At 34.3% G+C, this 15,367-nt stretch overlaps 1 protein-coding gene across 1 annotated transcript; it reads left to right on the plus strand.

Moving 5' to 3' along the window:
* Positions 1-1,245: 1,245 nt before the first annotated feature.
* Positions 1,246-14,907, plus strand: LOC113401863 (uncharacterized). Its single transcript, XM_026641934.2, has 5 exons — positions 1,246-1,422; positions 8,716-8,875; positions 11,165-11,338; positions 12,729-12,895; positions 14,752-14,907. Exons 1-5 carry the CDS (start codon positions 1,252-1,254, stop codon positions 14,896-14,898), a joined length of 819 nt encoding a protein of 272 aa, XP_026497719.2. The 5' UTR covers positions 1,246-1,251; the 3' UTR covers positions 14,899-14,907.
* Positions 14,908-15,367: the final 460 nt, after the last annotated feature.

A 15,367-nucleotide genomic window follows, 5' to 3' on the forward strand; every position in this document is an offset into this window, starting at 1 on the left:
TATATATATTAGTATCATTTTTATCTTTGGAGTTGAAAATGTTATTTTGTTATCAAAATTTTCTAATGTTTTACATAAATGAATCAGGATTTTCAATTGATATTAAATTAAATGATATTGTCGAATATGTTGCTAACAATACGTGTTAAGATATAAAATAAATTTGTTATCAGCCGAGATGGCTCGGCTGATGAGATAAGCCCCGTAAGTACCAATGGTATTGAATCTCATGCTAGCCTGCAAAATAAAACGTCGTGAAAAAGTCTCCATGACTTGTACGTAAATCTGGCCCCACAAATCGACTCCAACAAAATCTACTAGCATTGTAGCAGCGTGGTGAATTAGTTAAAAACCTGCTCCTTAAAAAGCACCTTTGCACAAAAGTGGAATACCTACAGACTGTTACTTAATCAGCAATACATAAACAAGAATGTTTACCAATAAAGGTAAAATATACGATGAATGAAATTCCCCAGATATTTTTCATAACTAAGACATTATTAGAAGAAAATTAAAAGAGGCACTGGCTTTCTCCATTCAGCCAAAAATATCAAATAAAATTTTATACAATCTGCGTCAAATATTTTGACGTCAATATGTCGCTTGTCAAAAATAACGACAATTATATTTGGTTCTATATTTATTTAGATATATATATTACCTCAAAGGTTTAGTGAATCAGTTTACAAAATTGCGGTGTCAAGTTTGATTACATAAGTTATAAAGGCGGTAGTTACGTAGAACAAAGAGGGTGTTACAGATTAGATCAAAGGTAAGGCATCCGAAAGTTTTGAGTACCTAGGACAAGGATTCTAGATTATGTTTAGGTAAGATTGAATTATAAATTTCAATATTAGAGAAGATCGTTATCGAAAGGTTGCAAGAGGGTTTTCGATTTACGGCAACTATTAATTAACACCAATAGTAAGCAGAGATTTATAGCGGACAGATTCTCTCAACAGCTGGCTAGTCTTCGTTTAGAATAATTGGCTTAGACGTAATTGGTTAAAATTACATTATAATCATTGCGTGTAGTTTTTTAAGAAATTGAATAAAAATCTTCGAAACAAAAACGATAGACAACATCAATTTATAATTATATAAATATTAGTTCAGCCCTCGTGATCTTTTCTGTACCAGGAATACAACTATGCATAATTTCAAAATGTTCAATTGAGTAGTTAAAGACATATTCGTTTTTTGTTATAAGTTCGACTTTTTTAAGCTGACTTTAACGTTTTTCAGTAAAGTATGGCAAGAAGTGCAGAAGCAGAAGTTGAGAAGATGAAATTATTGGAGGAGAGAATTAAAGCGCCTTCAATCTGGGGTCGGGTGCCCTGCGGAGTACGTTTTGAGGATCTACAGGAAAAACGGTATGAGGACGCTGTGAGGTTGTTAAAGAACCATTATTTACCTGAAGAGGTAAGTATTTTTGATATATATAATATAAAGATTGAAAATATTTTGTTTTTAATAGGTGTCCTATTGTTGATACTATTAACTGCTTCATTGGTCTAAATCTAGATTCTAGTGGCTATCTTTCAAAGCCGTTTATTCCGAGCCTCAGGGCCAGCACCAGTAGCTAGTTGGCCGGATACGGATATCATAAAAATAGTGCACACAGGTGGTCTTATCCTTTTTTTTTTTTTTTTTTTTTATGGTAGAGGTGGCAAACAAGCAGGAGGCTCACCTGATGGAAAGTGACTACCACCGCCCATGGACATCTGCAACACCGGGGGGCTTGCAGGTGCGTTGCCGGCCTTTCAGGAAAGAGTACGCTCTTTTCTTGAAGGTTCCTAAGTCGTATCGGTTCAGAAAAACCGCCGGTGAAAGCTGGTTCCACAGAGTGGTTGTGCGATCCTGTTCTCTCACCTTCACCTTTTCTGAAAGAAACTTCGTAAGAACGGGTGAGAACAGTTAAACTAGGATGAAAATGATTGAAGGAAAGTTATATCTATAAGAAGAGTTAATGGACATTGTCTTACGCAAAATTTAGATAGACAGCCGAGATATCGACGGCATCTTTAACTTTGAATTTGGACAATGACTGTGCAAAGTTTCGGTTCAACCGTTTAAACGATGCGTTCATCATTCAATCAAAAATGAATACATTATTTTTTTATATATAAGATTCGAGGGCTTTGAGTTGTGAAATAGTCGAAATTGAATCCATAAAATAATGAAAAGCAATCAGCGAAATGCTTCAGGAGATTTCCAAATGTTTAATTAAATAACAGCCGGATAAAAGACGGATCGTTCGTAGTAAAATCTAAATTTTATTTAAAAGAATTTGAAGGGGTAATAAAAAAAAAACAATCTCACTAAAGGTTTATTAGTTTAGTTGAAGATTATATGTTAATATATTTTTATTAGAAAAATAAGACGAGATGAACACTGGCTAGAACATAATATCTTTTTAACAATCTTTTTAACTTTATAACATAGGTAGGCGGATTGTCAAATGGGCCACCAGATAGATAAGTAAGATCACCATCTCACATAGACAATGGCGCTGAGGATATAATTAATCATTCTATACATCACCAATGCACCGCCAATCTTGGTAGCCAAGATGTTAATTCTCTTGTGCCTGTAGTTACACTTGCTCACTCAACCTATAATCAACCAGAACAAAAAAATACTAAATATTGCTATTTGGCAGTATAATCTGTCATGGGTGGATGGTAATTGCCTAAATGGGTTTGCCTAAAGCCAAAAGAAAAATCTAAACGGAAGCTTGTTGGTACTTACCCTCGAAAGGAAAGAACGCCTTACTTGGTGCCCTTACAAGGGACATAACATCTTTGTTCTCAAGGCTGGTGGCGAAGTTGCGATCTAAAATCCAAATCTATTTTTTTCAAGTAGGGCTATACATGCATTTTTTTTATTTATACCGTATTTATTAATGCTTTTTTTTAACAAACGGATATGGAAAAAAGCATGGTTAATATTTTCTATAATGTCAATTTCTATGGTAGCGACTAATTACCATTTGGTCCATTCGCCAGCTTACTTATTGATGTGGAAAAAATACGCTACGATACAGAAGCATTGATGCTTAATGCAAGTGAACCCGCCAGGGGCCGCTAGTTTTATAAAACAAGCATTGCTTCACTTAAATGAAGTAATGCTTGTTTTATTTGTATTCTTTGCGATCACGTTCACGCATCGTTCATTCGATTGAGCTGAAACTCTGTACAGTAGTTGTTCGGACGTGCGTGAAGTTTTCTGACAAAGTACTGTCAACGTAAAAAGTATAGATGTTGAGAGGGTTGAATCGAATAGTTTCTAAATATATATATCTATAAAGTCGACTCGTAATAAATAAAATATGAAGTAAAAATTAAAAAAAGTATATTGATTTAGATTTTTAGGATTACATGGAATTGTAAGCCAAATATATCGTAATCATCCTCAATGAAAATTCGTTAAGGGTCACGTGATTGCCCTTCCTATATATAGTATAATAATATATATTTATAACCGTGGACAAGTTTTCTTTGTAATAATTATAAGGTATCTTCTACTCGATTATATAAAATATAAATAAATATTCGAGAAATTGTGATGCACTATTAGTACAAGGAACAAATTGAAAATATTACACGACTAAACAGGGTCAGTAATTCTTACGTAGGGCAATGTATACGGTTTTACAACATGATGCCAGAAAATGTTATTCTTTTTACTTTTGTGAGGCTAACAAAACCGACAAAGATTAACAACTTTATAGTTGTCAGAGAATGGAATGATTGCTTCGAGGTCGTTTAAAAAATAAATAAATAATTTATCATTGTACATTCAGACATAAAAAGAAAAAATTCCGAATCGAAAGATACTTAACAACAAGCATCAATTTCATGTTCTTGACAATACATAGACAATGTACAATTTGTCTATTCATAGATCAGGAAAGCTATTACGTCAGTGATTAGTCCTAATTTCGCATTCCAATCCGACGTAACATTCTCATTATTAGACGTCGCATCACACGCCTCACGTATGATCGAATCGTAGTGCATGCATGCATAGACGTAAAATTAACTCGATATACATATTTATGAATCGTACAATGTCGGGTAGGTTTTAATAAATAATATATTATTTCATAGTTACCGTGTTTTGCATGCATTGTTTCCTACCTAACCATGAATTACTAAATTTTTCACTGTGAGACTTGGATAGAGGGAAAAATATTAATATGAAAAAAAAAGTGCATAAGCAAATTAAATATTGATTTGATTTTGAAAAGAAGTTCTTTTACGTAGACCTTAAGCTCTATTTCCTTTGTTTCTGTCTGCGTCTATTTTATACTGTTTTATATTATATTATTTATAAGTATTTTTTTATTTTTGCTTTAATTCACACAGGATTTTAGTGACAATTTTATTTCATTGTCTGTTATTTAATCATGATATATAGCGAAACCAACTTCGTTCTAGCCAGGTGTCCTATAAAACTTCTTGTTTTTTTTTATTAAAATTATTTGTTATGAAAATAATTTATTACAAATGAAAATTTACATCAATTAGTGATTTCTTTCAGCCACCCCAAAGTGTGACTCTTATAGTGATGATATTGTTTTTAATGATGAAGATATATTCAAAATAGTAAAGTATTATAACATAACACTCATATCAATTTTAAACATAAGACTAACACAATATATAAATACTAGAAAATTTTTATATAATTTTTAAAGATTGTAGATGGCCTTTATATGTCCCACTAGTGGACTAGAACCTTTAAGGAAAAAATTTAGAGCTATTACGATCATACTCCTCTATTCTTAGGTAATAATATCACAAGTGACAGTGTTTTATATATTTTTTCATGTTTGCCCATATTCGATTCCAAATCTGTTACGATTCAAGTGTTCCGACCACAGAGAGAACTTCCTTCAGAATCGTTTCGGACTCGACAAAATTCCTAAATATTACATTTCGAACACTCTGAGAATCTTTGCAATTTTTTAATAAACCTTTACAAAATTCAATCTGCCAAATCTTTTTCGACTTGTTAATTAAATTATTTTCAGGAAAATCGTTCAATGAAAAATGCGTTTTCAAATTGAGGTTGTTCTATTGTCATCGTTCCTTTTGTTGAATCGTCGAATAAAGGATTTCCTCGACACGAATGAATTAAAATTTGATTGACTTTTTGATACGGTGATTTATACATTATTACTAAGGGCACATGATTTATTTTAGCATGTTTCCTATAAAGTTCATTATTCCATATGATCGTGCTAAGTCTTTACTGTGGGTACTCATATTGTTGAAAGACAAAATAATTTAAATAGTGTATCATTGCGTACAGAAGTGCATCGAGGCCAAGGTACAAAAATATTAGCAAATGGGCTATTTGATGGTAAGTGGTCACTACCACCCATAGACATTGGCGCTGTAAAACATACTAACCATTTTTTGTGTCGCCAATGCACTATTAACCTTGGGGACTAAGATGTCCCTTGTATCTGTTATATTGGCATACTCACCCTTCAAACTGGAATACAACAATATACAAATATGTTTCGGAATTCAACTACCTGGAATAATAATAAAGATCAAGTAATTCGTTTTTATATTTTACAATTACTTTAGTTTCGGTTATTAGGACACAACATATTTACAATAAAAAAAATATTTTTAGTCATTTTATAACAAAAAGGAAAAACAAAAAAATTTAATGTAGGTAGGTCAATAAAGCTGCGGGTACTACAAAAGTACATTTATAAAAAGAGGTTACATTAGCTAATAATTATTCTGTAGTTCTCGTAAGGATACCCTATATAATATAAAAACTAAACTATGACTAACTTAAAACTAATTCATTCTACGATTCATATTATTGTGCACCATCTTATACGTCCTTTTTGCTGCTGCGGGTGTTAGATTTGTCAAAATGATGTTTTCGAATCTCAACGTCCTCTCTGCCAACTCACTTCGGACACACTCCGCCATACGACAAATCATTCGACGCAACCAGACGCGACCGTATCGCACGGCCTAATGAAGGCGATTTTTAAATATATATACTTTCCTTGCTAATAATATAGTCTGGTAATTTATTTACATTTGAACGCCATTGAACAGTATATTTTTCTTTCGGCAGTTAGTCATATTTGCCATAAGCGAGCGACGTCCCATTAGGGTAGCACCCAGTCGTTCAATGAGCTCCATCAAGAGAAAATCTATTTTTTATTACGTAAATGTCCAAATGCTATTACATCATATTATTTGTTGAAATATTAACTTATTATTTGAAAGGCATTGTCTCAATAATTTTTATCATCTTGAGCCGTACAAACCATGATCTCGGGTTCGATGGCGGTTAAACTAGCTACTTTTCTATCTAAGGATGGTCTGAATTTCAAAGCTGAGAATGCGTCGAAAAAAATAGTAGGCATAAGTTGGCCGCTAAGTACACGCACACTAGTAAAGTAGTATGATGTTTAGCGAATGTCAAATGTCAGGTACATTCAAGCACACCAAGTAAAGTTGGCGTGATTGTTTTAGTTCTTTTGCAGTGTGTCTCCATCTAGGTATATAAATTAAACTAAGGTCGGGATATGAGTTTTTTACTTGCCACGGAAAACTTTGTTACATTTGCTTCCTAGTGTGTCGTGTGCTTTTTGTTAGTCCAGGTCTGCGACACAATGGTGGAATACCGTAGACGATTCGCGTCTGATCGCGAAGGCCTGCTGTCTACGATGACATAGTTGCCATTATCGTACTATAATTGAAAACCTTCGAAAACCGGCTGGATATCTAAAACTCATCGCACTTAGAGTTTGAAGCCGGGTTGCAGTACCTAATAAACTATCTACTACACCAACGAGCCAGTCCACCTCGCCTTATATTAAGTAACCCAAATAGAAAGTTTTGAAGTGTTTCGTGTTGCTTTCGTGATGTCTGGCCTAAATGTTCTCGCGGTTAAACATTTAAAAGATCGACTCGTTAAGGAGCGTTTGTGTGCTACGAAAGTAATGACTTCTTAGTTGATAACATATCTTGGGAATAAGATGATCATCTCTCAGCTGTTTTCAGCGAAAAAATTTTTTTTTCTTGTATGAAAACAATAAATTTAAAACATGACATATAAAAAAGAATCCGCTGAGTTTCTTTCGCTGGTTCTTCTAAGGTCCGAGGTATTTATTTTCGAACTGGTTGTAGATTTTTGACTATTAATATTTATACTTTAATGCAATAGCGAAAATATATTTTTCTCATTAAAAATATAACAATGAAATTATTCCTTAAATAGGTACGTCACATCGTAGTTTCTACGGTTGACGGTGCGTTGTACGTGTAAGGAATTTGTTTCTGATAGTGTCATGGTCATTTTTTGGAATGCCTTACTACATACTACGCATAAAAGAAATAGGAATTTCACCTGGCATACTGAGAGGAAAAAAAATATACAGTAAATAAGTATAGAATATGTAATATAATATAAGTGGGCAAACGAGCAGGAGGCTCATCTGATGGAAAGTGATTACCACCGCCCATGGACATCTGCAACACCAGGGGGCTTGCAGGTGCGTCGCCGGCCTTTAAGGAATGAGTACGCTCTTGTCTTGAAGGTTCCCAAGTCGTATCGGTCCGGAAAAACCGCTGGCGAAAGCTGGTTCCACAGAGTGGTTGCAGTGGTTGTGTTGAGTCCTCATTGCACTAAAAGTGAGTGAGGAATATAAAATATTTATGCGAGTTCTTGTCAAGCCTTTGTTCCGTAGAAACGAACAAATATGTGGTAGCTTTAAATTTTATGAAATAATATGAAGAATTTTTGTAATTTATTTTTAAATATTTGGAATAAAATTTCATGTAAAGAAGCTTATGAATTATAACATATTATGAAAGTGATGTTATTCTGGGGATCCATTAAGTTGTCAGTAATAAAGCCTTTTAAATATAATTTAAAACTTAAGTTTTTCAGTACATTTCAGTACATTTCGGGTAAAATGAGCACTCAGTGGTGTCTATTTTCTAGGCTCAGTACTTAGCATTAGGTTTTAAGAACATTTTGTTGTTTAGTACTTAAGTAATATTGCGAGACTAGTGTCATATTTAAAGCGTGAACATGGTTGAAGTTACGACAACTGATACAAATTGAGATGCTTAAATATATATACATACATGACCTCCTCGACTCGACCTCCGTGGTCGAGTAGTGTTTACACCGATTTTCATAGGTACGCCACTCCGAGGTCTCGGGTTCGATTCCCGGCCGAGTCGATGTAGAAAAAGTTCATTAGTTTTCTATGTTGTCTTGGGTGGTTGTGGTACCGTCGTTTCTTCTGATTTTCCATAACACAAGTGCTTAAGCTGCTTACATTGCGATCAGAGTAATGTGTGTGATGTTTTATTCCAATATTTATTTATTAAAAAAAAAGAAATGTATCATAGTAACTCGTCCATAAGAAGACCGTGAACTGTTCGAGATAAATATAAATAATTGTTGAAAAAATTGTTATATAACCAAAGAATAGAAATATATTATTGTCTACGGCTATTTGTTTAGATAGATATTCCGTGAAGACGTGCACGCGAATGCCTCACCTACTGCCATAGCTTGAGAGCACTATAATAGCACGTGATAATTTAGCCACTAGATCAACGAGGCAGACTAGACTAAGAAGATAATTAACATACTGTATCTATAATGACGTCACAGTCGTTTCTAATACATTATAATTAATTTTAATTTCTTTAGTTAACATACAGGTCTCTCAAAATATCCGATGATAAAGAGGGAGTTGACGAGTTCGTCCACAATGTTAGGATCTGGATGAAGGATAAAATGTCAATAGCTGCTGTTAAGGAAGGCACTGACAAACTTGTTGGAGTACTCATCATGAGGATACAGGAGAAAAGTATGTCAATTATTGATTGTTCTAATCATCATAAATATAAATTTAGTTCGTAATACGTTTCGTGAAGACGTATTTTGGCATAATGTAGAAAGACCTCGTTCGTTCCATTTAAAATTACGGAGCCGTTCAGCATTCATCGAGGTTGAATTGACACCAGCTATAAAAAGCAACAATTTTTATCATTGTGGTTTAATTTACACCATTGGTTGATCTTTTGATGGGGGTAAGGGGGGAACGGAACTACCATCTCATCCGACCCAATTGCCAACCTCACCTGCACGTGGTGCTCCCTGCTAGATAACAGACGAGGCCCTGGGGACCGATCAATGGCGGTATAACCATACGCATCCAACACAGTGATTGGAAAAGGGAAGCAGCGACCTTGAGGTACAAGTAACCTCTAAAATGTCTGGTGCAGAAGGCAAGGGGAAACCACTGCACTATTATTCCCTAGTTATCGTCAGCATTTAAGCTGACTGCCAACCTTCTCTAGTCGGAGTGGCACTCAAAGAAGAAGAATTGGTTGATCTAAATATCAGCTTGAAAGTCAAACAGTTGGCAAAAATTTGGGAAAAAGAAAAGTGATAAATTTAGCGCGTAGGACGAAGAATATCATAGAATAACAACAAATGCTTTTATAAAATCGTTCCCAGCCCGGCAACTATTCGAAATCTATTTGCGTATCAATTGTATCGATTCGCGTAGAACTCGATTCCTGTGTCGGCCGTAACATTACGGGCGGGTTCCTTGACTGCTCGGAGCCTAACTTTTTACTGCATACGAAAAAGAAATTCCGATTCAGCTTTAGGATTTTAGGTTGAGTACAAGTTAAGAGAGAGCGACGAAATTAATATTAACCATTTCTTGGATTTAATTGGATATTTTTTATACGATGTGTCCTTAAAAGAGGCGGTTTCTCTTTGGTTTTTCTTAATATTTCAATGCAATTTAATTGAGCGGCCTTACATTTCATTCCTTACATCATTTCCTGCAATGAAACAGCATTACAATGCATTTATGAGTAAACTCGCATTTACAATAGTATTTACATTAAAAGTTGACATACGCGGTGTTAATGGCTTTCCATTTTAACTGAACATTATTATACCAGTACTAGTAACCTACAGCATATAATCTATCCGCGCATCATATACGCCATAATCCGGTTTATATTAAAGAATCATTTAAGAAAATACCAAATTGCTCGCATTCGATGACATGGGTCGAGCAATTTGTACATAAATTGGATTCAAAGTAGTCTATAGGGTACGTCTGTATTAAAGAAAGTTGTTGTTATCGTAAATAGGGACGAGTAAAAGGTGGGGTGATACGTCATGATATTGTTTCGGTTGATGATACGAAAATTGGGTAGGCGTCAATGAATTTACATATAGAAAATACTAGAAGACTGTACAAAGTTGCCAATGCGCTTAATAAATAACTCGGGAGCATGGTTGAAGTTGAATCGTTTATTGACAATGGAACACGCTGGCAGATCACTATTGGACTCAAACAAGAAATATACGGATACACCAAAGGAACGGACAATATGGCTGTGGAGATTTGGAGGATCGAAAAATTAATATTGTCCTAAGTATATATCGAATTCAAGAACTACAATATGCAGCAACTTTTTACAATTCTCTAGTTGCCAACCCTAGCATTGCTGAGACTTTTTAGAAAATGCTTATAAAAATCGTGTGTAAGTATCGAGGGAAAATACAGGGATTAATGTGAATTTGTTTAGTCCAATATAGTTTGGCTTAAAAAAAAAGCTACTTATAAGTTCGAGTCTTGGAAAATAATCCAATGAAACTCTTTTTGGACGTGATTTTTTGAATTTGAAAATTAAATTTGATTGTAAAATAATATTAAAGGCGATACTTAACGTCGAACTCCTTACTCGTTAGCAATCAAAATTAAGATTTTTATTTCAAATATTAGTAAGATATGAAAATAGAATCTCACTTGATCTCCTCGAATCAGTAACAATATAATTGATAATAATGATTCATTAAGGATTGTAATCTTTACGAATAAATTAAGAATATTTTATGAAATAAATATGTCGTGTTATTCATTCCGCAACCACAGATTTTACAGTAATATGTCTGTTTTATATTTGATATCAACATTTTGGACGTATTAACTTTTTATTTCACTCACGTGCTCTGAGTTACACGAGCTTTAAATTTATTATTTAAATTTTATTTAAAATATTTTTAATTAATACAGAGGTCAACCTAAATATGTTTGAAACATTTTTGACTAATGATAAATTCATTTTAGACGCTTTCACACGAACGTTTAGCCGAGTCAAGATAACTTACAACGAGAAGTACACGACTGTGATGAAATTCTATAAAGATATCGAGACACCTGTTGATTTGTTTGAAAAACTCGGTGTGAAACGCTTTTTCAAGATTTATATTCTAGCTTTGAAGTCAAGGTATCGTCATAGGGGTAAGATATAATTTTTATTCTTTTGGAAAATTTTAAAGTGTCAATTCATAATCCGTGTAGTAATGACGAAGAGCGTCAATTAAACTAACAAAGTATCTCTTTACCGCAATCGAATCAAAACGAAATCGTTACTGTGCGGCCGTTGTACTATTCTACTAAGACAACGATCCAGTTGCGGTTCGGTCGATGTTGCATCTGAATATAATTGAGATCGTATCATAACTGATATAAATAAGTACAATTAATCTTCAGTTACAATTAAGAGGAGATTTTTGTGAGGAATAGTTGAATTTTGTAAAAATAGATTGGTTGTAGGGCTTTGTACAAGCCTTTTTGGGTAGGTACCACCCACTCAGATATACTACCGCCAAACAACAGTAATCAGTATTGTTGTGTTCAGGAATGGTGAGTGAGTCATTACAGGCACAAGGGACATAACATCTTAGTTCTCAAGGTTGGTGGTGCAATGGCGATGTAAGGAATGGTTAACATTTCTTACAGCGCCATTGTCTATGGACGGTGGTGACTATTTACTATAAGGTGGCCAAAGGTCTCATAACCAAATGTTAGTAGAATCTGGCCCACTGTTGAATGATTAATTACGAAAACACTATAAGTTTATTGGAACGAACTTATTTTACGCGGCTTACAGTAGAGTAAACTGTCAGATGTCAGATGTCGACACGTAAGGAAAAAGTGTTGCCATAACCTTCAGGCGACCTTTCACATTATTTTTCTGCCTCTCTTTCTACTTCTATTGTATAAAATTTCTATACGAAATGATTTATACTTATTTTTTCACATTGTTTTAATTCACATGGGATTGTTGTGTATGTTATATAATACATATATAATGTAAAACGAGATCAACTTTGTTCCAATCGGGTGTCTCAAGTCACTTCTTTTAAATTTCTTAGTAAATATAATGATGTACGTTGTTCACTATAAATCTCTTTGTAGAAAATCAACATCGACTTCCCTTCCTTCATGATTTTTACTTTGTATATAATAAATTGATGTAGCTTGATTTGTATATTTTGTTTCTTAAAAATTTTTGTCATTAACTTTCTAACACTCAACAGATTATTTTATACTATCATAACTGCCTTGTTGGTTTAGAGGGTGGGTCAAAATGTCCCCGGTTTGTTCTCATATAAAATACAGACAAAGGTTTATACTTCCGTGCAACGAAAGACATTTAAAACAATTGATTAAATTTTTTGTTCCGTCGGATTATAGTAATTAGAAAAGGAAGAGCGTACTTGTGTTTGAGCACATACTTGTGCATTATATGCACCGCACTTTTCAATTGTGTTCTATGAAATTTGCCGACGTGGTCGAAAACAGTTGGAACGACATATGTATGATAATATGAGTAAGATTATTTCAGGTATAGGGAAGGAGATGTTAAAGGCGGCAATAGCTCTCAGTGCGAGTGCTAGTGTTCCAGCTGTTACGGGTATATTCACAACAAGTCGGAGCCAACAAATAGCCGATGAGCTTGGGTTTGAGAAACACCACGAGCTCTATTATGTGAGATACCTTATCGATGAACAAGTGAGTTTACTATTTTTGTGTGTATTTAATGGACCTGGCTGAATTTTAATTTTACTAACTAATTGATACTTTATCGATATCGAATGGAAACGTAATCGTTGATCTTCAGCCGTTTGCGTATTTTATAGGCATGGGCGATTTTTGATTTATGTGACATCGGTTGTGTAACAAAAATTTGGATTAAATATCGGTGTTGACATCCGATTTCAGATATCGCCCTATATTTGTTTAACTTTAAACTGTACGGATTGTGAGAAAGACATGAAATTTCGAAATCGGTTTAACATTCGCTTCATCTCATTCTCACAGATGGGTTACTGTGAAGTTAAAGAGAGACAGGACGAATATTTCATGAGTTTAATGATATCGTACGTTAAATGGTTTGACGTACCAGAATGATATTCATAGTTTTTTAGATGCGGTGAATACGGTTACCGCTCAACATCAAATCGATGACATCTGATATTCCGACGACATCCGATTTTAGATGTGTTTCGATATATCGGGCACATACCTATTATTTTACTAACGCAACGATCCAATTGTATCGTAATAAATAAATAAATAAATATTGGACAACATCACATACATTACTCTGATCCCAATGTAAGTAGCTAAAGCACTTGTGTTATGAAAATCAGAAGTAACGACGGTACCACAAACACCCAGACCCAAGTCAACATAGAAAACTAATAAACTTTTTCTACATCGACTCGGCCGGGAATCGAACCTGGGACCTCGGAGTGGCGTACCCATGAAAACCGGTGTACACACTACTCGACCACGGAGGTCGTCAAATCGTAATCGTAATCGATATAGACAGGTAAAATTGGAATACAGTTTCGATTAAGATGAGTTTTTTGTGATGAACAGTCGAAGTTCGATTGGAATAGAATCGGGAAGGTATCACTGCTATTAGTTGGTAGAATAGAGTAGATAAAGTACTACTTTATAACAACTTTTAATCAGGGTATAGATATCACGGCTGGGATCAGACGTTTTTCTTTTGTGGAGAAGATTTTGGAGCCTATTATACCACGCTGCTCAAAAGCGGATTTTAAAATTTATTCACGTTTCCTCCTGTTTTTCTTCACTACATAAATATTAAGCTCACGAGTCGTGATAGATCAGTGTTGTTTGTCTAGACTTGAACCCTCTATCCTCGATCAAGTCACTTGTTTTAACCGCTGGGCCATCGTGGTTTACTTGAGCTATCCTCAAACAATAAATACAATTATGTATAATTTTATGTCACATATCGATTGAAGAATTCGTTTGTAGAATATACCAAAATGTATAGAAATTAAATATTCAAAGAAATGCGAAATAGACGAAAGAAATCTCTACGACTTGAATCGAATTCGCTTGTAAGTCGACTGGAGCTTCATCTTCACGAACAAGCAGTAGCTAAATCTCTTTGTATTTGTAGCTGTTTAATCTCTTTGTATTTCGTTTGATTGCGAAGATATAGCTCTAGTTTTACAGGCTATTGCCCTTTCTTACTAACTTGCGTTTTTTTCACTTCACTTTCCACTCAGTTCCGTTTAGTTTCGAAGACATATTTCCTCGTTTCGTTTTGAGAGAAAATACGTTCTCGTTTTTAGACAAATGTACTAAAATATGTATTTAAGTTGATTTAAAGTGTTCCCATACTAACTTTAAGTTTATATTGCTTTTTATCTTGTCAAGATTTCATGAGATATCAAAAACACAATTAAGCTTGTTGTCTCCTTCTTTAACGTTATTCATTTATATTACTATCTCTTTTCTTCTGGTCTTTCAATTCAAATTTATGTTTGTAAATAGTTTTTTTTTTATTATAAAATTTTAACCAAGTGTGCACATTTTACTTACAGATAGTATTTTGGGATACCGGCATTGGTAACTATGGGGCAGCGTTGATGGCATACCGGATTCCCTCCGTCGAGGAACCTCAAGAATTGAAGCCTCAGCCATCTTCACGCTTTAATATACAGCCTGCTGAAGATGACGATGATGACTGAAATCTTCTTCTCTTCTCTTTGTTAAATAAAAGCATATTAAAAATACTCTGTTATTTATTGTGAGGTAGTAAATATATGTTATGATATAGGTAGTGAACTCCCAAATGAGCCCTAGTTGTAAGTAGTCACCACCGCTCACAGACATAAGCGCTGTACGAAATATTCACCATTCTTTAAATCGCCACATCGGAAGACAATAAACAAAGCCTGCACAGAAAGATGCGACCACTTACCATCAGGTGGCCCATTTGCTCGTCCGCCAAACTATACCATAAAAAAATATATATATTAATGTCTGGAATTCCGTTAACTTTGCACGTATGGATTGTATATGACATATACCTATTTTAACATTAGAATGGAATCTTACAATCATGTATTAAATAATTTTTAAATATCGAAATTGCTTCGTTTTTTAAGCTTAAGTTACTACATTTACAGTTCACTAAGCCAAGTGAGGTACTGCCAT

The sequence above is a fragment of the Vanessa tameamea genome, chromosome 23, assembly GCF_037043105.1.
Source record: "Vanessa tameamea isolate UH-Manoa-2023 chromosome 23, ilVanTame1 primary haplotype, whole genome shotgun sequence".
In the NCBI taxonomy this organism is placed as follows: Eukaryota; Metazoa; Arthropoda; class Insecta; order Lepidoptera; family Nymphalidae; genus Vanessa; species Vanessa tameamea.

Excerpts from the sequence above, each read along its gene's own strand:
- LOC113401863 (XM_026641934.2), top strand. The coding sequence starts at position 1,252 with ATGGCAAGAAGTGCAGAAGCAGAAGTTGAGAAGATGAAATTATTGGAG. Across the intron at positions 1,423-8,715 it reads ACCATTATTTACCTGAAGAG|TTAACATACAGGTCTCTCAA; the intron begins GTAAGTATTTTT and ends TAATTTCTTTAG. Across the intron at positions 11,339-12,728 it reads GTCAAGGTATCGTCATAGGG|GTATAGGGAAGGAGATGTTA; the intron begins GTAAGATATAAT and ends AGATTATTTCAG.